Source organism: Meriones unguiculatus, chromosome 19 (assembly GCF_030254825.1).
Source record: "Meriones unguiculatus strain TT.TT164.6M chromosome 19, Bangor_MerUng_6.1, whole genome shotgun sequence".
In the NCBI taxonomy this organism is placed as follows: domain Eukaryota; kingdom Metazoa; phylum Chordata; class Mammalia; order Rodentia; family Muridae; genus Meriones; species Meriones unguiculatus.
In genome coordinates this window covers 61,673,846-61,697,500 of record NC_083366.1, presented here as the reverse complement: position 1 = coordinate 61,697,500, position 23,655 = coordinate 61,673,846, and the positions used below count along the sequence as shown (strand labels likewise).

The 23,655-nt window shown below is 40.4% G+C and overlaps 2 protein-coding genes across 4 annotated transcripts in view; one reads left to right on the top strand and one right to left on the bottom strand.

The window, feature by feature from the left end:
* Positions 1–13,055, top strand: part of Nup153 (nucleoporin 153) — a 55,668-nt gene extending 42,613 nt beyond the window's left edge. For both annotated transcript variants that reach the window (XM_021642821.2, XM_060372475.1), the window contains 7 exons: positions 1–426; positions 4,490–4,681; positions 6,311–7,189; positions 9,001–9,351; positions 9,998–10,270; positions 11,501–11,669; positions 11,941–13,055. The exon at positions 1–426 is cut by the window's left edge and continues 177 nt beyond it. In XM_021642821.2, coding sequence (XP_021498496.1) covers positions 1–426; positions 4,490–4,681; positions 6,311–7,189; positions 9,001–9,351; positions 9,998–10,270; positions 11,501–11,669; positions 11,941–12,022 — 2,372 coding nt within the window. In that variant the 3' untranslated portion in view covers positions 12,023–13,055. The remainder of the gene's footprint in view (positions 427–4,489; positions 4,682–6,310; positions 7,190–9,000; positions 9,352–9,997; positions 10,271–11,500; positions 11,670–11,940) is intronic.
* Positions 13,056–14,326: 1,271 nt separating this feature from the next.
* On the bottom strand, positions 14,327–23,166 carry Fam8a1 (family with sequence similarity 8 member A1). 2 transcript variants are annotated; one of them, XM_021642822.2, is made up of 5 exons: positions 22,425–23,154; positions 21,222–21,342; positions 18,921–19,044; positions 17,803–17,942; positions 14,327–16,513 (listed from the first exon to the last, which is right to left on the bottom strand). In XM_021642822.2, exons 1-5 carry the CDS (start codon positions 23,035–23,037, stop codon positions 16,369–16,371), a joined length of 1,143 nt encoding a protein of 380 aa, XP_021498497.1. In that variant the 5' UTR covers positions 23,038–23,154; the 3' UTR covers positions 14,327–16,368. The 2 variants fall into 2 exon arrangements, with proteins under 2 accessions (XP_021498497.1, XP_060228460.1); XM_060372477.1 differs by lacking the exon at positions 17,803–17,942 and having other exon boundaries at positions 16,430–16,513; positions 22,425–23,166.
* Positions 23,167–23,655: the final 489 nt, after the last annotated feature.

Genomic DNA, 23,655 nt, shown 5'->3' with positions numbered 1-23,655 from the left:
ATAAGTGTATAGCTTGTCAAGGAGCAAAACTGTCACCGAAAGAAACTGCTAAACAAACTGTAACTGGGTCACCAAGTAAAAGTGACAAACCAGCTTCTACATCAGGGACAGGCTTTGGAGATATATTTAAACCAGCAGTAGGAACTTGGGATTGTGATACCTGTTTAGTGCAAAATAAGCCTGAAGCAGTAAAATGTGTAGCCTGTGAAACACCCAAACCAGGCACTGGCGTGAAGCGGGTCCTTACAGTGCCGGCGACTTCAGGAAGTCCTGCGACTGCTTCCTCTTCCACCATTGTGAACACGGGTACACTAGGATTTGGAGAGAAATTCAAAAGGCCTGTGGGATCTTGGGAGTGTCCAGTATGCTGTGTTTGTAATAAGGCAGAGGACAGCAGATGTGTCTCCTGTACGTCTGAGAAACCAGGTATGTTTTACTGCCTTGTGGACTAGTTTTTCCTATTACTTTAGTAGAATATTTAACTTTGGAAATGGCTAAGACTACTCCTGGTGTTATAAACGGTACCTGATGAGCATTTCTTCTTCCATCTTCATTTTTTACAAACTGCCTTGTGGACTAAGACTACCTGTTCACTTAGAATGCTTTGTGAACTGGTTCATTCTATACCTGCATTTTCTTTGTAATATTATTGGAAATAATTTCTCTTTGTGATAATTAGTGTAGTTACCAAATGACACTGAAAGCTCTCAGAATGAGATAGTCTCAGACCTTCATGTCTTCTTTTGTCTGTGTAGAAATGAGGATGGTCAGTGGTCATTTATAAAGGTTCTTTAAGAGGTAGGCATCCTGATTTATGCTAGTATCCATTTCTGAGTATTATTGGTGTCACCTGTAGCCCTGTGCTATTTACCAGATTGTTAGTGATTGTAATTTGTTGAGAAAAATGGAATGTGGTTTGAGGTTATATTTCTTGAAAATTTAAAGAATTACAGCAGATGTTTAAATTCGTTTTGGAAGTGTGTGGTAATACGGATAGCAAATAACACATTATCTTAAGAGTTAAGAGTTCTTTTTGTTATGTTAGTTTGGTATGTAGATTGTTTCTGTAAGTAGATTGTTTCTTGTATGTAGATTGCTCTGTTACTGGCTGGATCTCTTTCCTGAGACTCTTAAATCATGCCCCCACCCCTATTTCTAATTCATTCTGGCATAAAAAATGGACTATCAGAATCCTTATTCCAAAATATTTGACTCTTCCCATCTGGCATTGTCTCCTTGCCTCAGAAAAAGCATGGAGGAAGCCAGAATTCTGAGTTGACAGATGGGTAATGAAATTTTGAATGAGGAAATTATTCAGGAGCAAAGAAGTCTTTATGAATTGATATGAAAACAATACCAGCTTTGGTTTGGGCACAATGCCCTGTCAACAGAAGGATGATTTGGTTAAATTTTAATTTTTTCTTAATAGTTTTTAGGTAGGGTCTAACTATTTAAGCCTTGCTTGCCTGGAAATAAAATGTATAAAATCAAACGTGTCCTGGAAGCAGAAGTCACCTGCCTTTGCCTCCAGCACTTGTTTAATTTTTGGAAAAAAAAACTTTTTTCCCTCTATGTGTATCTGTCTTTCTGTATGGGTATATGTGTGCTAGCCTGCATAAGCCTGAAGATGGTATTGTATTTCCTGCAATTGGAGTTAGAGGTGATTCCAGGAACTAAATTCCAATCCTCTGCAAGAGCAACAAATGCTCTTAATTGCTGAGCCATGTTTCTGAGCCCAAATTTTATTTTTCAAGTCTATTTATATATTTTATGTATGAGTGTTTTGCCTGTGTGTGTGTGTATATGTATGTGTGTTTGTGTCTGTTTGTCTGTTATATGTGTTTGGTGCCCATGGAGCTCAGATGATGTTAGACAAGGGTCTAACTAGAATGATTGTGAAAAGTCTGAGCAACAGATTTTGGAAGGACAGCCTAGGAGATTTTTGTGAGTGTAATATACATGACAAGGTGGAATTGAATATGGAGATTTAGAACAGTGTGTGGTTAATGACAGATTAATTGCAGATTACTCAAGTTGGCATTCAGATGTTTAGGCCTTTGGATACATTGTAGGGATTACAGCCCCGTAGTACTGGGATACAGATTTAGGGAATTATAGGACATAGTTTTGATATTTGAAGCCATGGGAATAGATGTGAGTTTAGTGAATTGAGTAGCAGAGCTCCAAACTGAACTCTGCTGTCTTAAGGGTCTGGACCAAATCAGATACTGATCTTGGATTAACCAGACAGGAAAAACAACTGTGGCTGAATAACCTCTGCAGGTGACTAGAATAAGATGATGACCAAGGGTTTCTTTCAGTGAGGGTACTGTTTCAGACAAAAGATCATCAGGCTGGGAAGAATACTGCAGAATAGTTTCTTCTGGACGTGACAGGCATGTTGCACTCATGAAACCCTTATTGATATGGCTGCCTGCATAGGACCTGCACAGGACCACACACATCAATCAACATTTCCAGCACAGATGGGCAAAAGGCTTTACAAGGTTCCAGTCCTGCCTACTAATGGCTGCTTAGGGAGGGAGACTTAGTTTTCTTCAGGTATGAACCCCCTGATGGGTTGGTCGCTCCTGTCCAAGTGGTTATTCTACAAATATATACATATGGGTAATACTTATTTTACATACATCTATATAACAATTATGGAAGGCTACATGATTTTTGAGAGGTGGGTGAAGGTCTTGGGGGAGGAGTTGGAGTGGAAGAAGAGGTGGATATGATGAAAACACATCGTACAAAAATTCTCAAAAAGGAAAATGAGAAGTCTCAAGAAAAGCAGAAGGATCAGACAGATTGAATGGACTTAGAAAATACCTAAAGAGACTGCGGGCCTCTAGACTAATGTATAAAGAGCAGGGAAGTGTGGGTTGCAGGTAGAAGTGAGGAAATGGTTACACTGGTGCTTACAACCATCAGCGAAGGTGAAATCTTGTCAAATGAGTAGTGTACCAACAATAGACATTAGACAGCAGTTTTGTTGGCAGAATAGAACAGAACATATGTTAAAATGCAGAGACTTGTTCCCACAGCTATGGGAGGAGTGGAGCCAGTGTTGGCTGTTTAGAAATTTGAGAACCCAAGAATAAATGGCTGTATTTGCTCCCTGCTTCATACATCATACCTTGCTGATTCATCCTTCCTGGCTTTGCCTCTCCACAAACATGCTGGCTTTGCCTAAAGATTGAGCCATTACCTTGATGTCTTCTTGTGCCTTCCTGTTGTTTCTTTCTCCTTTGCACACTTAAGATCTATCTACCACTTGCTGGTGTGCTTGCATCAGCTTATATTTTTCTCTTTTAGACCAGGAACATACACACATTTTAATAATCTTTGTGTACTATAACTTAGTTACTTTAGTAAATGTCTGCTAAAAAGAATCTAGCAGGAATGTGTAAAATAGGTATGGGGCCGAATTATAAAGTAGATTATGTCTACAGAAGAATAATTTTCAAAGCCAGAGGTATATACTTTGAAGTTGACAATGTATATGGGTATTTTCTGTATTACCTGAAATTTACATCTTGTATTTTAGAATTCTGTAATAGTTGAAGAATTAAGGACAATTTGAGACAGAATGTGGCCTTGGCTGGCCTGAAACTTGTTATATAGGCCAGACTGGCCTTAAACTCACAGAAGTCTACTCTGTCTCCTACAGTGCTCAGATTAAAGGCCATGTGCCTCCCAAACCCAGCAACAGTTTATTCTTATAATCCCTAATTTTTCACATTTTAATTTTAATGTGGCTACTGGAAATCAAACTCAGTTTTTTGTTCTTGCAAGGTATTTACTTGACTGAATGAGCCACCACCCCACCCCCAGCCAGAGCCCCTAATTTTTTAGAATGATACCCTACCTTTTTTCTTTTTAATGTGTATATGTGTGTGGGGTGTGTTTATATATCTGGGGTATGAGTGTTTGTGGAAGCTAGATATTAAAAGGACTATTAACTCTACCTTATATTTTGATAAAGGGTCTCAGTAAAATCCAGAGCTTTCCAATGTGGTTATTTTGCTTGCTTAATAGCTTGCTCTAAGGAGCCCTTGCCTCCCTTTACCTTCCAAGGCTCGAATTGCAGGTGGCCTGCGTCCACCCAGTATTTTTTGTCACCCAGAATTTTGTGAGTTCTCAGAGATCTGAAATGTGGTCCCCCTGTTATTACTCAAGCACTTGAACCACTGAGACATCATCCCAACTCCAAATTAAACAAAACAAACAAACACACGCATGCAAGCACACACATACAAACTGGGAATAGTTCAAACTTGGAACTTAAGGTCACTACTGAGCAAGGTTAGAGAAAGATGTTTATTTGCAATGTTAAATAAAATCTGAGTAGTCTAAGGCTCAGTTTCTGGTAGTGTTTGTGTTTTAATAGGAAAGGTTAATGAATTTCAAAATGTTCAGTCAGTGGTGTCAATAAGATGGTAATAGAAATTAAAATTTTCATCAGTTTCCCCATTGCTTTTAGGTTTGATATCTGCTTCAAGCAGCAGTCCTGTCCCTGTCTCTCTGTCTTCTGGAGGCTGTCTAGGATTGGACAAATTCAAAAAACCTGAGGGAAGCTGGGACTGTGAAGTGTGCCTAGTGCAAAATAAAGCAGACTCTACCAAATGCATAGCATGTGAAAGTCCAAAGCCAGGCACAAAGTCTGAGTTTAAAGGTAAGATGAAGAACCCTCTAATGTCTAGTTAAAGTGAAATGTGTGTGGGCAGTTTTCCTCTAAGTATTTATATAAAACGAGACATAGTTGTTGGGGGTTTTTAGCAGTCATTTGTGAATGGCAAAATCAGATTAGGCATCTCAGGATCAAGATGCCACCCATGTATCTGGATAAGGTACTTTGTGTTACTCAGTTTCCTGCTTTGAGTATGAACTTGACTCTTACATAACTGAGAACCTACACCTTAGGATCTTATTTTCTAATTTACTTCAGTCTTTAATGGCTTTCTAACTTTGCAAATCAAAAGTCAAACATGGAGGGGCATAGGAGAAGAAGAAGGAAGGAGAGAGGGATAGGGAGGGGATGGGGGAGTGGGCTACAGCTGGGATACAAAGTGAATAAACTATAATTAATAAAAAAAATAAAAAAAAAGTCAAACATGGTTTTGGCACATCACACCTACTTTATGTCAGTGTACATGACTGACAGGTTTCTATGTTAGTCTAGTCTACATGATTGACATGCTTGATGGTTTATCTGAGGATGAAAGTCTTATTGAAAAACTTGGTTATTGTGTGCTTTTATTTGTGGGGTAGTATTGTGTGTCTGTCCGTCTTGCCATCATCTGATAGTCCTTGTTTTAAGCCAGCCAAATACTTTATACTCAATTTTTTATTAATAGAAAAGCACCAAGGACTTTGGTCTTAATCGCCATAATGATGATGTTTATCTTTATTAATAATTGCTTCATTTCATGCCTGTTTTTGTTTTGTTTTGTTTTTGAGACAGGATTTCTCTGTGTAACATGCCTTGGCTGTCCTGGAACTTGCTCTGTAGACCAGGCTGGCCTCAAACTCAAAAAGAACTGATGCTCTGCCTCCCAGATGCTGGGATTAAAGGCTTGTGCCACTGTGCCTGGACATTTCATATGTTTTTAATGCTAAGTATTTTTAAATGCTTCTGTCAACAGTCAAAATAGTTAAAATAAATTACGGTCAAGGGTCATAAAGAAAAATTATTTCCTGTCTCTGTTAGCTTTTTTTTTTTTTTCCTCAGTTTTTGTCTCCACGAAGGTAAGAGTCATGGTTAATACATGTTATACACCTTCCAAAGGTGCTTTATGCCTGTCCGAAGCAAATACACAGCCAAAGTATTCTGCTTTCCTTTTTTTCTTGTCAGGAATGTTGTGTATCACCTACATTTTCTGTTCTGTTTTTATCATGAGTTATTTTTGGCATTTTTTTTTCTTTCAGATTCTTTGTTTATAGCTGCCTGGATATTATAGTTTTTGTACGTCTAAATTTAAAGACAATTTACAGCTCTAAAATTACAGTCAGAGGATATGTGATTTAGAATTTTGGGGGATATTGATAGACTGTTCCAGCAGCTTTGATGCTGATTCAGATCTCTGTCTACAGGATAGGGAAGTACCTACTGCTTCCTGAGGATACTGGTATCCTCACTGATACATGTTCTGTTGCCTTTTTCAACCTTCCAGTTTGTTGGGTGGAAGTGGCATATAGGCCTTTTCAGAGTTGTCCTATGATGCTGTGCCTTTCAGGGGTTATATTTGTTAAGAGGATAATCACATTAATTTGATGTCTTTTTATATATTTTCTATTTTTGAAGGTTTTGGTACATCTTCATCTTTAAATCCAGCATCCTCAGCCTTCAAATTTGGTATTCCATCATCCTCTTCTGGGCTTTCTCAAACGTTTACAAGCACTGGAAATTTTAAATTTGGAGATCAAGGAGGATTCAAATTAGGCACTTCATCTGACTCTGGGTCTACAAATTCCATGAATACAAACTTTAAATTTTCTAAACCCGCTGGAGATTTTAAATTTGGAATGTTGCCTGATTCTAAACCTGAAGAAATTAAAACTGACAGCAAGAATGATAATTTCCAGTTTGGAGTTTCTTCTGGCTTAAGCAACCCAGCTTCTTCAGCTCCATTTCAGTTTGGGGTATCTACTCTTGGGCAGCAAGAAAAGAAAGAGGAGCTGCCTAAATCTTCATCTGCAGGCTTTAGCTTTGGTGCAGGTGTTAGTAACCCCCCCAGTGCTGCTAGTGACACCACAGTGACCTCAGAGAACAAGAGCGGCTTCAACTTTGGAACCATAGACACTAAAAGTGTCTCAGTGACTCCTTTCACATACAAGACAACAGAAGCAAAGAAAGAAGATGCTTCTGCTACGAAGGGTGGGTTCACATTTGGTAAAGTGGAGTCTGCTTCTTTGCCATCCGCCTCAATGTTTGCTTTGGGAAGGACAGAGGAGAAACAGCAAGAACCTGTTACTTCTACTTCCCTGGTATTTGGGAAAAAAGCTGACAATGAGGAGCCCAAGTGTCAACCAGTATTTTCCTTTGGAAATTCAGAGCAGACCAAAGATGAGAGTTCTTCTAAGCCGACATTCAGTTTCAGTGTGACAAAACCATCTGTGAAGGAGTCTGATCAGCTAGCCAAGGCCACTTTTGCATTTGGAAATCAAACTAATACTACAACTGGTAAATATTAAAAGACTTTTTTTCCAAGTTGTATTTGATGCCTTGATAAATGCACTTAGTGGCTGCCAGAAAATAATGAAGAAAAGGTTTCAGAAATCTTGAGGAAAGAACTCAGGCTTTTCAGTTTTAATTGAAGTAAAATTGCCATGATTCTAATGGGATACCTACAGATCTAATATTGAGAAATATGGCTGTAATAAAAAGTACACAATGGGCAACATATTTCTGTCATTTGGACATTTTATAATTAGAATTGATGCATGTCAGAGAATATTTTTGATAAATTTTTATTTACAAATAGTTATGGATAGTGAGTCATGAAATGTTTAAGGAAAATAGGCAATTTTGAAAATGAAAAAGGAGGTAGCGAAAAACAACCCCATTTAAAAATTAAGTTTGCTGAAATAAAGAAAGCTCTTTGGTCAGTGGTGTAGTAGGAAGAGCATTGTCTAGATAGTCTGATTTTTGTAATGGGGGTTTCCCAGAACAGCTTTAGGATGGACAGTTGTATCTGTAAGTGCCTTTGAAATTGAATTATCTCAGAAATCTGAGAATGGCAAAGGGAAATATTAGAAAAAATGACCAGAAGGTATTTTGTATATGAAGTAAGACACTTGAGACTTGTAGAGACTCGGGAATTATGCATATTGCTCGTGGAAGAGGACACAAGTTTGGGTCCCAACACATTTCAGGTGGTTCACAAGTGCCTATAGCTCCAGCTCTGGGGGTATTTGATGCCTACACACATTCATTTAAAATTGGATGAAAAAGACACTCGTTTAAAAATGGAAATGACTGAGCTGGACATTAATTCATTGATAGAGTATTCTCCAAAGGCTTGTGCAAAGCCCTGGATTAGATCCCTAGCACCAAACAGTGCCCTATCAATGAAATAACCTTGAATCATTGTGTAACTAATCAAATTTGATCAGACATAAGAACAAAATGTAGCTGTTTTCAGAAATGCAAAGATTGTAAATTAGACACTTTTCCATTAACACCTTTGAGTAATAATTTGGAAACCCTCAATAAAAACTCAACCCCAAAATGGGAAATTCACACAAGCAGAAGCAGTTCTCTATATTCAATATTTACTTGGTAAATGTGAAAACAACTTACAAAAAATTAGAATTAAAATTACCTATTATTATAAATGGGAAAAAATGAGATACTGTAACCAGAGTAGATCATGAATCTTACCATCACCTGTAGCAAGGAGTTGCCCTGTCCCATCTAGTGTACAACGTTGAATACTGGGAAAGTAGAAAAGAAAGTTTCGGTCAGATTTTAGATTTATGATAACCATACAAAATCAAAGGCTTTTCTCTGGGTTGACAGAATGCCAGTGACTCTAAATAAATAAGTATAAGAACATAGAAGATATACTTATTCCTGGGGGAAAGTATTTCTTTTGTTCCCTTCATTTCAGTTCTTAGTTTTTCTGGATCTTGTCAAGCTAAGCTGCTTCTGAAGTTTGTTTAGGGGAAAGTGAATGCACAAGGAATTTGGGAAGAAAGGCAGCCTGCAAAAGTTCAGTCAGTGTGGTAGGGAGGTTGATTTGTTGATTTGTTCATGTGGATAAATTGAAGTCACGATGCTGCTGCTGTAATGTGATATAAACTACAGTCAGACACAGAACCGCACCCAGCTTCTACTATCTGAATTTGGAGGTGAGGCAGTGTGTGTTTCACATTAAATTTAAATACATAGTCATAGGACTATTATATTTGTATTATATTTGTATTCTAGGAAAATGTTATTAGAAGATTTGTTCTTAAAGATTTGTTTGTTTCTCAATTACTGTTTTGCAGATCCAGCAAAGCCAGTTTTTAGCTTCTTGAACAGCAGTTCCTCTGGTTCAAGTGCACCAGCTACTTCATCCAGTGGCAGCATATTTGGTAGTTCCACCTCTTCCTCTAACCCGCCTGTGGCAGCTTTTGTGTTTGGACAGGCCAGCAATCCCGTCAGTAGCTCTGCCTTCAGTAACTCTGCCGAGCCCAGTACATCTCAGTCTTTGCTATTTCCTCAAGATAGCAAGCCAGCCACCACACCCAGCACTGCCTCAGCCGCCCCTCCGTTTGTATTCGGACCAGGAGCTAGTAGTAACAGTACTGCATCCTCTGGGTTCACTTTTGGAGCTACAACCACAACCAGCTCTTCAGGTACTTTAGTATTAGGAGGGAAAAATAGGTTTTGTAGTTGGGTTGGTTTTGCTCAAAGTGTGCCAGTTGTAGCACATTCTAGTAGGGTGTACCCTTGTTCAAGTGGCTTGAGTGTCTCTAAGTCATGTAAGTGCACCTTCATATTCAACCTTATGTTCAGGTTGAGTATATTTAACTCTTAAGAATAGTGTTTTCTAATTTAGGAAGAATAGATAATTTTTCCAAGTTGCCTTTTTGAAATGTCAAGTTTTTAAGCAGCCAAATAATGATGGTGGATGTATTGCATGTGAGTTGTCATACAGTGACACATAGAAAATCTTATGAGATGCGCCATTTTAGAAAAAACGGTTGAGCCTAAGCTATTGAGTTTCAGGTCAGCCTGAGCAACAGTGTAAGACCCTGTCTAGGCACACCTCTCTTCCTAGTTAAAGATTATTGGTTGCATAGGTGGAGAGTTGAGCTAATTGAAGTTTTCGTTAAAGTAGTGTGTGTTTTTAGTAAATAGTGTCACTGTTGTAATCTGATCGTGATTGAAGCAAGAGTCTGAAAAGTGGCTTGGAATTTGTGGATTTATAGAAGCTTCTTAAGGGATATCACACTTATATAAGCCTTGATGTTACTGATTTAAGTATTTCTTGTTTTCCAGGATCCTCCTTTGTATTTGGCACTGGACATTCAGCACCATCTGCCAGTCCAGCATTTGGTGCTAGCCAGACCCCAACATTTGGACAAAGTCAAGGTGCCAGCCAGCCTAACCCTCCAAGCTTTGGCTCTATATCGTCTTCAACAGCATTATTTTCTGCTGGTTCTCAGCCTGCACCACCGCCTGCATTTGGGACAGTGTCAAGCAGCAGCCAACCTCCAGTGTTTGGACAGCAGCCTAGTCAGTCTGCATTTGGCTCTGCAACAGCTAATTCTAGTAAGTTTGCATGGCACTTGATAGCTATACTTAAGAGTCTGGTGTCCTAATAGTATTTTTCTTTGAACTTTGAAACCGTGTGTGTGTCCTGTATTTTTGTTCTATACTTAACACAATTAATGAAGTGGTGTTTACATTTACCTATGAACATTGCAGAGTTTCAGTCACATTCTGATGGTGGCATTAGAATATATTTAAAGTGTTTCTTACTCTGACATACGTATCGGTTGTGTTCAATCCCATTTCCCACTAGGCTGCAGTGGAGCTGATTTTTTGATTGAGCTTCCTCAAATTAGGCATTCCTTATGCTGAATTGTCTCACAGCGCTTGGATAATGATACTAGCCTTCTTTCTATACATTATCAAAAGTTCTTGGTGACTTTTTTAGTGCAACTGATTGTACTGTATTTTAAAGCATGAAAGAGTAGAAACCTGCATGTGTATATAGACAGCTGGAGGCGGACATATTGATCACAGTACTCTTTCTTTAATAGTGACTACAGTTCTGTCCATTGGACTCTGATGTTTACTCATACCTCTAGAAATCTATACAAGTAGGCTGTTGCTGTATGCAGTCTTGCTGCTCTGGTTCTTAAATTTTACGTGTAATGCTGTTACATGTGGTTTTGCTGCAGAGTTGAGTCACTGAATGCCTATCCATTTGCTCTTGGCTGTTTGAGTTAGTTTTGGCTGTTAGGAAATGCTGTTTTGCACGTTAGTGAGTTGGGAATATTGATCTTTGGGGGAGTACATGCTTTTTCTCCTGATCATGTGCTCTGGTGTGGAGTCACTGAATGGAAAGGTATAGCTCATATTTTACAAGGTGTTTATTACAATTTTACTCTGTGGTACACCAGTTCACAGGCTGCCACTGTTGGATGACACTACTATGTGTTTCCTTTTTTTTTTTTTTTTTTTTAAGTCTTTGATAAGTATTTTGTCCCTTAGTTTTGAATATTGGTTTGTAAGGTTCATCTTCTGGTGTTTGTACTTAGCTATGTGTGCTTCAAAATTTCTCGTTTTATGGCAACCCTGACTGGCCTGAAGCTGGCTCTGTAGTTGTAGACTGGCCTTGAACTCAGAGATTCTCCTCTCTGCATCCTGAGTGCTGGGACTAGAGGTGTGTGCCACTATGCCTGGCTAAGATGTTAATTTTTCATGTTTAATAAGTCAAAGTCAGTCCTAAACATTTTGTGTTATTAATGGGATATTTCTGCTTAATTTGTATAGGTTCGGGTTTCCAATTTGGCAGCAGCACTACAAATTTCAACTTCACAAACACTAATCCGGCAGGAGTGTTCACATTTGGTGCGAGTCCCAGCACGCCTGCAGCCTCAGCCCAGCCTTCAGGTTCAGGTGGCTTTCCATTCAGCCAGTGTCCAGTGTCCTTTACAGTGGGGTAAGAGATTTCATTTCATTGAATTTACATTGGTAAATGTGTGTCTGTCTCTAAAAGTCAATCAGGATGCAGTAAATAATTTTAGTAATAGTATTATATATATCCGTTTATAGTATTGTAAATGGGGGGTATTATATTTCACTCTGAGACAAGGGCAGCAAGTTACAACAGCATTTTCCTTACCCTCCTCCCCATTTTGTTGCAAGTCATTTAAATTGGTATGAGTCCTCTGTCCTGGGCATAGTGTCACGTAATGTTTTATTTTTCACAGGTCAAATGGGAAAAATATGTTCTCTTCTGGAACTTCAGTTTCTGGTCGCAAGATAAAGACTGCTGTTAGACGCAGGAAATAAAGGTCACAAAGGTGTTACACCCAACAGTTTTATCAACAGCCTGGTGCCCTGCTTTTAGATACTGGATTGTACTATATGCTGGGCTTATCTGAAGTCAGATCTGCCTAAAGACTTCTTTAATTTTGGAATTGTCCTTTTTCTTTATGGAAGCCCCATACCCATATCCCTTTCTTTTGAAAATAGCTAGACTGGTGATTGACTGATTCTTCAGCAGAAACATTTCATGACCCAGCACATTATTCACTGATTGGCACAGTCCGGCTGTACCCAGGAATAGAGCCTGCACGATGAATGGCTTTGTGTAGAACCTGTCTGCACCGCTATGTGCGTTGATAAAGCGGTAATGGAGCTCATTGAAACTGTAATTATATGTGGGGACTCCTGTATAGATTAGAATCCTGTATAGATTAGAGGATGCTGAAATGAATGATTTCCATGCAGAGTTTGTGGTGGTGTATGTGTGAAGTTGGATGTATTGTGCACAGAAAAATTCTGATAGAGAAAGCCTGATTAAAGAATAGTCCATACTAAGGACTTGTTAGATCTAGTTCATTCTCCATTTAATAAGTATATGCTATTTCTATATTTTCATTCTATCAACTGTCTTGCCTTTTTCATTATTTTATTATGAAACTTCTGTAAATACAATTTTGTTTCTGTACTTTTTTGGCATAACATAAATCTGTGAACTTGAAATTTTAATTTTGTGTTAGACATATTTTTGTTTGTTTAGTCTTGTCTCAGATTTTATTATGTAAATCCCATTATTCAAAGTTGCCTAAATCCATTTGGAAATCTTTAAAAAAAATTGGGGATTCTTAAAGTTGAATTTATTGGCTTTTCTGATCCAGTTTTGTTTGGACCAAAAACCAGTATTGTACAAAGTATTAAGCATATATTTTTATATTTACTGAAATGGACTGTGGTGACTTTGGATAATAAGGAAAAGTTTAATATTAAAGCCATGTTTATTACAGTATAATTAACATGTTAAACCATGGGATAAATGCCATCAATAAAACTTTATGAAGCACGTTTTGTTAACAGTTTTCATAGTGAAGGCCCACAGTATTAATGGGAAGGGTGGTTGATTAGAAGTCCCAAAGAGTATATATACCAGGCAAGGCCCCAGAGTTGTGAGAGTTTAGCAGTATATACAGAAGAGTCCCTGCTTTCTGCCTGCTGCTGTCTTTACTTAATTTGCATGTATAGCATCCCTGTAAAAGCTGAAACACAACCCTTTGTACTTCCAGCTTCCCTGCTAGGTTTCTAGACAATATTTATTCTTGGAGATAGGTGGCCCAGGCATTCCAGCAGCTTATAAAACTGTATGGGGCCTCTTACCGTGATACTTGTGTGACTAGACTTTTTGCTCACTTAAGGTCCAGGAAAGTACTCCTGAACCAGCATTTCAGACTTGCCACACTTCGGGTTGATTAAATTTACATTGAGAATTTCTAATGCTTTGTCCTCATGAAAAGGTGTTTTTCTACTAAAGTATCTTAGGCAATCATCATGTAGGTAGTTTTTTGTTTCTAATTCTCTATTTAATATGTGCCTGAAACTTAGCCTGTTGGAGTCTGGTGAATGGTGTAAGAGTATGCTGGAAACCTGACTTGCCCACTACTTTGCTGGCCAGTCCTTGTTCATCAGTCCAAATAATTGGGGCTTATTATTCTCTAAAATGTATAGGAAATAATTTTAATACTTTGTGTGTTTAAAAACAGGTTACTAATAGGCAATCTTTTGGTTGTCCAGTCAGTGTACAAGTACTGAGACTTACTTCAGGGGGCGCATGTGGCTTCCCAGTTGCTGCAGCTTCATCTCTGGGCCTGTCCCTCCTTAGACGGAGCAGAAGAAACTTGGATTGGCGGGGCTTGAGAGTGATTATTGGAAAAAATATATGTACACACACACGTTTTAGGACATATCCCCAGAGGTTGACAAACAGGCTTTGAATAGCACTCAAAAGTAGTGCCTAAAAGTAATTTAATGCTAGAGATGTTATAAGTGCTAGGTTGTTTGTAGTGTCTACACTATCAGGCCTTAAGGAAAAAAGACTTATGTTAGTCTTTTGTTAGAAACTTGAAATTCAATTGAAATCATTGGCCAAGAAGCTACACCGAAAAGTGGTTTGCTTCCTAAAGAGATAGGGTTTTATACTATAGTCTAGGCTGGCATTAAATTGGGTTTTACAGTTAACACTGCCCTTATCTAGTCTTTTGGTAGCGATAGATAGAGCAGTGTTTTGCATATGCTAGGCAAGTGTTACAATCCAGCCCTAAGAAGATAGAACACAGATAACACAGTTCACACAAGTATTTATTATAGAGACAAAATTACAAACTGGTGACATACAAATATTAAAAATAGAATGTTGAGATATTTATAGGTGGATATTGTTTACTCTGTGAACTACAAGAGAATCTACACATACCAGCCGAAATGAGGAACTTCACCAAAGCACTAGTAAAGACTTTGGTTATGCAGATGGAGGATGTCAACTTTTAGGAATACTGAATACTGTTAGCCTAGGCTCCTCAAAGTTTAATGCCCCATCTTCCCAAATAGCAAATGCTTAGAGAAGTTGGGCAATGCTTTAGAATACTGTCAAGTGACATGTGTTAATGTGTGAGTTGTTTGGACTGAATGGTAACGCAGCAACAAGATTCCCATTCCAGTCCTAAGGTTCCAGCTTAGGGCAATGCTCATTAGGGCATGTTTAATTTTGCCCTTTCAGGATACAGCTTCAACATGAGAATTGCACTTTGACTCAGGAAATCAGTATTTCTGTAAATAAATACGAAAGTGGCTCCATTCCACAACCCTATGAGAGAAAATTCCCTTTTTACGTCAAAGTGCTGAACAGATTGATACTTTTATCTTACACCCTGTATGGCACAACTGGATAGCAAATTTGACTTCTTGCTTTATTATACTGTATAAAATAGTCCAGAGCTGCGTGGGTGAAGCACATTTCAACTTGAATCATCAGTGGCAAAAGCAGTGCCCACACCAAATTCACGATTTGTAGTGTAAGTTTGAAGAGCCATAAAATCTTGCCAGAGCCACAAGCAAGTGCTCTATGTACTGCTCTTAACAAGTAACAGGCTTTCTGTGAAGTGGATTTAATTTAAATAAAATTATTTTGAAAAAACATGGTTTATGAACTCATAACTAGTGTCTGCAGACATTAAATGCATTTTCACAGCCCACTTAAAGCTGATACTATTTAAAAGATTTAATGTTAATTTTAGTGTTATATAACACTTTGGTACAGCACACAGACATTAAACTTAGTAAGTACAATGACCATACCTCCCCATCCCCAATTTCATCTCTAACAGGCCCAGAATGAGCCTAAAGATAGATATTCTGTGTCTGGAGATGATACTCTGCCTTGCTTTAGTGAGAATAACTCATCGTTATTCACAAAATACTAAGGACTCTTTAACACCTTGATGCTTTGACAGTTATGGAACTGTATAGAATATAGAAGTGCCTTAGGAGTTTGCTGTACATAAATAGAATCTATGGGTACATTCAGAACACTGGAGAGCACACACTGGGAATGTTTGATGGATAGTTCCCTCACATATTTATAGTTGGTGAATTCTAAGCTGAATTTACACTGAAACCTCACATCCCTACCCCCACCCCCCAAGAAGGTAATCACTAACTTACCTTTTTAAAATATCAATGATATGACTCAATACATTTTCATCATCATCATGAAAGTCTTGCCTCCAAATACATAAGCAGTAAACTGTTAAATTCCACCACTACTGCAGTGAACTTAGAACATCCTGGAAGCACGGGGTGAAGGGTCTGCTAGGCCTTCATCACTACAGCCCTTTTCTCCCAACACCTGCCATGGAGTAAGTGGGTTGTTGAGTTGATGCTCCTTTTCAATGGCCACAATAAACAACTTCCCTAAGAGCTGTAGGAGTTCTGTAGGTGTTTATAAAACACAATTGGACATTTTCCAATTTCCAAGCACTCTAGGATAAGCCAAATTAAAATTTTAAAGTTTTAATTTGAAGAATTTAAAGCTGAAAATGCTTCCAGTAAATTTTGGTTATCTTAAATGTTGAAGTATGTATTTGTCTATTTTGATTATGAAACCGTTTGCTTTGTTATCCCACAAATATTTAACACTTGAATTTAATTTTTCCTTCTGGAAATGTTCCTTGACAGTCAACACTTTCAGAACAGTCCCCTGCATCACACCAGAGTGACTGGTTAAAATTTTAAATCAATTAATGTAACCCAGAGATACTGATGGCCTTGATACATAATTTAGTCTTGTCATTATTCCAAAGAGTGGAATTCAGGGCTCTGGGGCATCATCTGACCCCATTTCTTTTTACCACAATGGTTCCTGCTACAATGTCATAGGCTGTTCGATTATGCTGAAAAAACAGCAGTGTGATGAAGGCAGGGAAAAAAGAAGCAATAGAAAAATTCTTGATCAAAGCTCGTATGGTGGACCTAAAGGAAGCAAGCAGAAGCAGCACATCAGGTTGTATCAGTCATTGCTGGCTAGGTATCTTGTTGACGTCTTTAACATTCAAAATTCTTCCCTGACACGATTTCAAGCAATATCTTCAAATTACCTTCTATAGAAAGCTACATAGAAGACTAGAGCTTTGATGTGCATGGTAGTTAGTAAACATATAAACCTCATTGGCTTTCTAGAATCTTCTGAACTGAGCATGCTTACTGCAGTCCTACTTTTTATCTTATCAGACACATAATCTGTTCTTTGATCCACTTTTCCTGTATGGCTCCAGTAATTAAAAGAAGTCCTAAAAAGCTTTCAACAGTAGTTCAAAATAGAGAATTATCCTAGTGACTAACAACCTTTCTTCTTTTCTAGTTACTGGTTATGCTTACAACTGTGAATGAGATCAAAATTCTGGAGAAATGCTCAATAGACTAACCATTATTGACTCAAAGTTAAAACACAAAGTTGTAAGGCAACCTGTGTGTGTCCAGCCTGCCCGGAGCTTGGCCTCGTTTGTATTTCCCCTGAATTATTTCTGTAACCTTCACAAGCTAAGCTGTTTGAGGTAGTGGATCACTTCCTTCACCACTGCAGCCTCACAGGAGCTGCATGCCAAAGGCGAGTCAGTGCACCACATTAGGATTGTGGGATTTTACACATCGGCTTAGGACCAGGTAGTCCAGAGCCAGAGAATAAAGCTAGGCACAGAGCACTGACAATAAATACCCAAATATCTTCCCATCATTATAACATTTCATAAAATCATTTCCAAAATGTATGCTGAAGAGAAACATGCTCATAAATGTCCATGTAATAGTAAACGCTAACTGATATAATTATAGCGTTTACTATGAAGAAAAAAAATATTTTACAATACTGTATCGAACCTGTAATTTTGGGCATATTGAATACAATCTTGTGCCACTTCATGAAGGACTCATTCCTCAGAATGTATCACAAACTTAACACAGCATGAAGTCAGCACACCATGTCCCAGAATCTTAATCACTCACTGCTGAATATGCCATGAACAGTTGAATGACACCATTATACAGGAGAAGATGACTTAACTACATTTTATTTTTAAATAATTTTATTTAATATGCATTGGTGGCATTACACACAGTTGTGAGCTCCCATGTGGTTGTTGGGACTTGAACCCGGGTCCTCTGGAAGGGCATCCAGGGCACCACCACTGGGCCATCTCTCCAGTCCGACTTAACTATATTCTTTTTGCAAATACGTAGTAGATTAAGCTAAACAAAGTACTTACGTTGTGATGCTAACATTTGAGGAAGGAATCACTAAAACCCGACTTGGAGCAATGAGTACCGATGTATCACATGTCACAACTCGAAGCCCTAGCAAGAACTTTCCTGGGGTAGCTCCCCCAGCTCCCCAAATGCAAATTATCTAAGGAAAGAAGGATAATTTGAAAATAATTTACAATTGTAAAGGGGTTTTGAAAAAGTTTTCCTAACTAATCACTTCATGTTTATAAAAGTGGCCTATTAGAGGGCCAGGTGTCGTGGCACATAAAGGCAGGTGGATCTTGGAGTTCAATGTTAGCCTGGTATGCACAGTGAGGTTCAAGTCAGACAGGACTACCAAAAAGGAAAGTAAATAAAATTACACCAGTTGTGCCAAATGAATAGAACACTAGAAATTAGCTATTTAAGCTGACTGATAGCACATGCCTGCCGACCCAGAACTGCAGAGGCTGGGGAAAGTCGACTGGCAAGTTTGAGACCAAGCCAGACTGCACAATGAGGCCCTCTCAACAAACAAAAAGAAAAAAACATTAAACAAAGGCTGGACCTGGTGGCTCAAGGCCTGTCATCGTAACCACTGGTAAGCTGAGATGCAAGAAATGCAGCTGCCATGATCTGCCCTCAGATCGCACTGAGACTATAAGGAAAGGAGGCACTTACCCAGCAAGTGCGGGGCTCTGGGCTTGGTCTAGTGCCCACTTCTCTTCAGTTAACCACTTACTGCATTTTTACAGCCTCTTAATACATTGAATACCAAAAATTATCTACTGTATATTTTTTTCTGGCCCATTATATTTTTTGGGGGAAGTTTTCTCTGGGAAAAATACTTTATTTCTATAACCAATCTAAGTATAATTTTGGACCAAAATCTGCTTATGTGATTTTATTTCTATAACTGAAACACATAACAAGGCATGTGTTAAAAATGTCTCCTTTCCAAAATTTATTATTTAAGGCTTTTTTTTAACTTAAAAATTTTAATTTTAAAAATTGTGATAAAAACAGATGTGAAGAGATACTTGAAAAATTACATATGTAAATTTTCATTATTTCTTTTTACCTAGTAGATAATCTAAAATTATACCATTAACACAGTTATTTGTTCTAGTTAGCAGCTTACCTCATAGAAACAAACTAACAACCTGTATATAAGTGCCACAATCATCATTTTTTGCAGGTCTTCCATAGATGTATCTTCATCGATTTCTTCTATTATGTAATGCATGGCAAACTTAGAGATGTCCCTGCAAAAAAAGGAGGATTTGGAGTTAACTGTTATGTTCTCACCGTCTAAGAACACAAAATACCCATTACTTTACTCAACAAATAGCAGTAAGTAAACGAAATCAAAAGCATGGTTATGACTGTGGGATGTTTGTAACAGTGGTAGAACATTTTAGAGCAAGTAAGATGCCAGCCCTGATGACATGATGGTGAGTAGTTTTGTCAACTTAAAACAAGCCAGGGTCATCTGGGAAAAGAAAACCTCAATTGAGAAAATGCTTCTTCCATCAGAGTGGCCTGTAGGCAAGTTTGTGTGGTATTTTCTTGATTAGTGATTGATGTGGGAAGAACCCAAGCATGCTGTGTGGGTGGTGCTACCCCTGGGCTGGTAGTACTGTGTACTATAAAGAAAGTAGGCTTAGCAAGCCATGAAGAGCAAGCCGGTAAACAGCACTCCTGCATGGCTTCTTCATTTCCTGCCTCCATGTTCCTGCTCTGACTTCCCTCAGTGATGGACTACAAGCTGTAAAATTAAATAAATCCTTTCCTTATAAAGTTGGTTTTAAGCGTGGATTTATCACTGCAACAGAAGGCAGACTAGGACAGCAAGGGGATGCTAAATGTCTCAAGCTTTTACCGAGATTCTAACCTAGCAAGAAAAACAGAACAATAAACTGGGATGCCAACCAGAGCACCATGGGGAACAGATCAGTTAAACTGACTCTTGTGTAGCATTCTCAGAACTGACATTTTCTACAATACAAAGAATGAAGAGAATCCAGCTAGACTAAGAGGAAAGTAGCTCCTGGTAGGAGGAAAAGGCCTTGGTGCAAGTGATAGGGCTCAATCTCACCATGTAAATGTAAGACGGGTTAAGAATGTGGACGTCTGTGAAACCATGTGACAAAATTCAGACAAAATTTTTATCTTGTCAATAGAAACTACAGCACCCAGCATCGTGTTAGGCTGGAGAGGTCAAGTTCTATTCTCCAAATAAATAAATATAAAAGAAAAAAAGAGGCTGTTGAGGCTGGGACTGGACAAGGTGGGTGAGGGCTCTGAGGTTTAAAACAGTTTGTACCTTGTCTTTACTACCTTTTTTCAATTCTTACCTTCCCCATTAACCCAAAATAGTGTCTAATGGTGGTACTAGGTTAACAAGCTCAAGCTTGTTAGTCAAGCTCATAGAAAACACTTAGCAGTTGATAACAGCCATTATTCTAATACTCTGAGTTTCTCAAATAAATGCCACACTCTACACTGGCTTGGAATTTACTCAACTCTAAGCAACCCCACTGAAATGCCACTAATTGAGTACTAAGTCTACCTACCACATGTTCTTTGTGCTTTAAAAAAAATGTGTGTACAAACATATGCCATGTATGTGCAGAAGAGGAGGCTGAATCCCTGGAGCTACAGGCAATACTGAGCTGCCTGACCTGGGAACAACTGAACTTGGAACTTCTAGACAAGCAGTGAGTGCTCTCACCCATAAACATCTTAGTCATCCCCTCCGTGCTTTCATGGTAGAGACATCATAGGACAATAAGAAGGAAACTAATAAATTCCTGGTCCAAGAGAATGGTTAAAAAAGACAAGTAGGTATGGAGGCTTTTTTTTTTTTTTTTTTTTGAGATACGATCCAACTGGCTCTGGCCGGCATTGAACTCACAGAGAAATCTGCCTCCTGAGTGCTAGAATTGAGGGTATGTGCCACCAAAGCCTCACCCCTTATAGGTTTCATCCTTTGTTTCTTTCCTAAAATCAACAAGGGGCTTGTGGGAGCTCAGTGAATAAAGTGCTTGTACAATATCAGAACCTGAGTGGATCCCCAGAACCCATCTAAAAGCAAGGACATGCATATCTATGTAGCTTTGGGGGTTGGGGGAGAGACAGGTGCATCCTGGGGACTTGATGGCCAGCCAGCCTAGCTGAAATGGCAAGCTCCAGGTTAAGTGAGACCCTACCTCAAAAAAATACAGTAAAGAGTAGAAGACACCCAAGGTGGACCTCCTGGCTTTCACAGGTACCCACATAAACACTCATGAAAAACAAGGAAACAAACTGTTGAAGATTTCCTGGAGAAATCTTGGCCCTGGGCACCCACCACATAGTCACTGGCATGAACAGAATTTACAAAACAATCTCTATGTAGCAGCTCCAGACTTTTCCTTTCCTGTGACCATTCTTAACTTACTTTATCCCACTGAGATGCATGACGCTCAAGACAATGGTTGCTTTTATAAAGAAGAGAATAAAGAAATCCACCATCTCTGCCATAAATCTGTGAGCCAAGGATGGAATGACATACTCTCTGCCTGTGAATTGGGGAGGAAAGTGAAAATGAGTCACTTACAAAGCTTAAGAACACAAGCTAGATTATAAAGGGACAAAGTCAAGGTCCAACTTAATCTTTAAGAAATCATAGCCTTGCAGTCGCCAATGGCAATGATTCCATCAAAAGAACATGTTACTAAAATATCTAATAATGAGCTGGACATGGTGAGCCATGCCAGCAATCTCAGCATTCCGGCCCCGGAGGCAGGAGAGTGGCTGCAAGTTTTGCTATGGAGCAAGATTCTAGTTGCTACACAGGATCAATTATTAGATGATAATTCAGTATCAACAAGCTTGGGCCCAGTCAACACTCTATTTGTATTCACGTCGACTGCCCTTCAGATCCACTGTCCTTACACAGTTTAAGTCCAGGTGATTTCTAGTACTCTAGCCTCGATTCTCCAACAGTGGGCTTGTCACCTAACTTAGTCTCTCCAGAGCATGGAGATCACTGAGAGGACGGTATAGGTCTCTACACATACACAAGAAGGACCAGTGAGTGCCACGAATAACGGAACCTACTGGTAGTGCCAGAGGCCTAAGGGAAGAACAAGCGGCATTTTAAGGGAACCTACCGGTAGCTCCAGGTCTAACAGAAGAACTGGTACTGCCTTACTGTACATTTTTGGAATTTAAGGCCTGGGCAAACCATAGCTGATGTGTGTGCCAACTCTCAATGGCAGCTGCAGTCCCGGTTACATATCTCAAGAGTGAGCATACCTGCCCAGTGACCACTCCTTCAAGAGACCCCTCTGGCTAGGGCAGGCCTGTAAGATCCTGTAGGCTGACACATTAGTCCTATTGCGAGTTCGAAGCTAGCCTGGCTATATACTGAGTTAAGGCTAGCCTGAACCACAGGGTGAGATCCTTCCAAAAGAATTATAAAAGAAAGGACCGTGAGTCACCGGTAACCCTAACCCATGCAACGACGTGACGCGGAGGCGGAGGGATCGGGAGGTTTAGGTCAAGGGCTGTACGAATCTCGGTCTAAACTTCAAAATGAAGTCAACCCTCTTCTTCACTCCGTCTAGATACTACCCACCCACCCCATCCCCGTTCTTACCTGCCTGTCGCCCATTGTCGCTCGTGGTCCGTGCAGGGGCTGCAGAGCCCACCCTGGTCACAGGGGCCGCCCGACCCGACGCCTGCACGTGCGGGGCCCGCGGCGTCAGGCCCGCGACGGTGGTCGGGGTGGCGCCGCCCGTGACGGCCCCCGGCCCGGGCCCCGCGGCGCTCAGGAAGTAGAAGGGGTTGTAGTAAGCCAGCTGCGGCGGTGGCGGCGGCGGAGGCGGGGGCGGCGGCGGGGCCGCGGGCTGCGGGGCGGCTGGCGGCGGGCCGCAGTAAGCCGGGAGGGCGGCCAGGCCGCTGTGCCAGGTGAGGTAGCCGCAGTAGGACTGCCAGAGCCATTCGTGCACCTGCCGCGAGTACTCGCGCGCGCTCAGCCTCCCCGGCCCGTCCGACGCCTCGCAGCCCCCCGGCTCCGGCGGCCCTACGCCCGCCTCCCGGCGCTTCCGGAGCTCGCGCGGCGGCTCCGGCTCGGAGACGGTCGCGAGGGCCGGGGTCCGGGGGGCGGCGGCGGCGGGAGAGCCGGGCCCGGAAGAGATCGGCTCGTGGTCCCCGCCGCCGCCTTCCTGCCTGGGCGGGCGGCTCCGGGCCTCCTCAGGCCCCTCTGCCATCGTCGCCTCCGAGGCACCCTCCGCGCTGCCTGTCACTGCGCCAGCGCCCTCCCTCGGCAACCCCTCCCCAAACGCTCTGTCGCCACCACAGTAGCGGAGGGCGTCAACAATCCGCCGCCGCCGGAAGCGGAAACCCCGCCCCTCCGGCGCGTAGGTTCGGGGAACCCGGCGAGCAGTGGTGCTGACTGCCGTTTGTTGGTTCCCGGATGTGCAACGCCCCTGTCTCTTCTGCTCTGTTTTAATCACAAACTGCGACACATTCGTTAACAACACATCGCAACATAAAATGGCAACATGGGTGACACTGCACAGCGCTCCTGGATACTGTTGGCACATCCAATTAGGCTACATCTGTGAGACATTCAGCATCACTCATTCTTATTGAAAATTCCAATACACTCCATCACCAAGGCCGTTACGGAGGATCCTGCGTAGTTAGGACATGGTTGTTCCTTGTAAAACTGAATCCTTATTACCATTTATTTCCAAGAGGGCCTAGACCTCCAAACACAGTGCCTTATTTCTTGTTTAGCACCGTAGTCCATGTATGGTCTTCTCATCTGTATACAGCCTGTCACACACTTTTATCTTATTTAGTTAGTTATATTACAGTTTACT

Excerpts from the sequence above, each read along its gene's own strand:
- Fam8a1 (XM_021642822.2), bottom strand. The coding sequence starts at position 23,037 with ATGGCAGAGGGGCCTGAGGAGGCCCGGAGCCGCCCGCCCAGGCAGGAA. Across the intron at positions 19,045-21,221 it reads ATGCATCTCAGTGGGATAAA|GGACATCTCTAAGTTTGCCA; the intron begins GTAAGTTAAGAA and ends CTTTTTTTGCAG. Across the intron at positions 16,514-17,802 it reads TCAAATGTTAGCATCACAAC|GTCCACCATACGAGCTTTGA; the intron begins GTAAGTACTTTG and ends TGCTTCCTTTAG.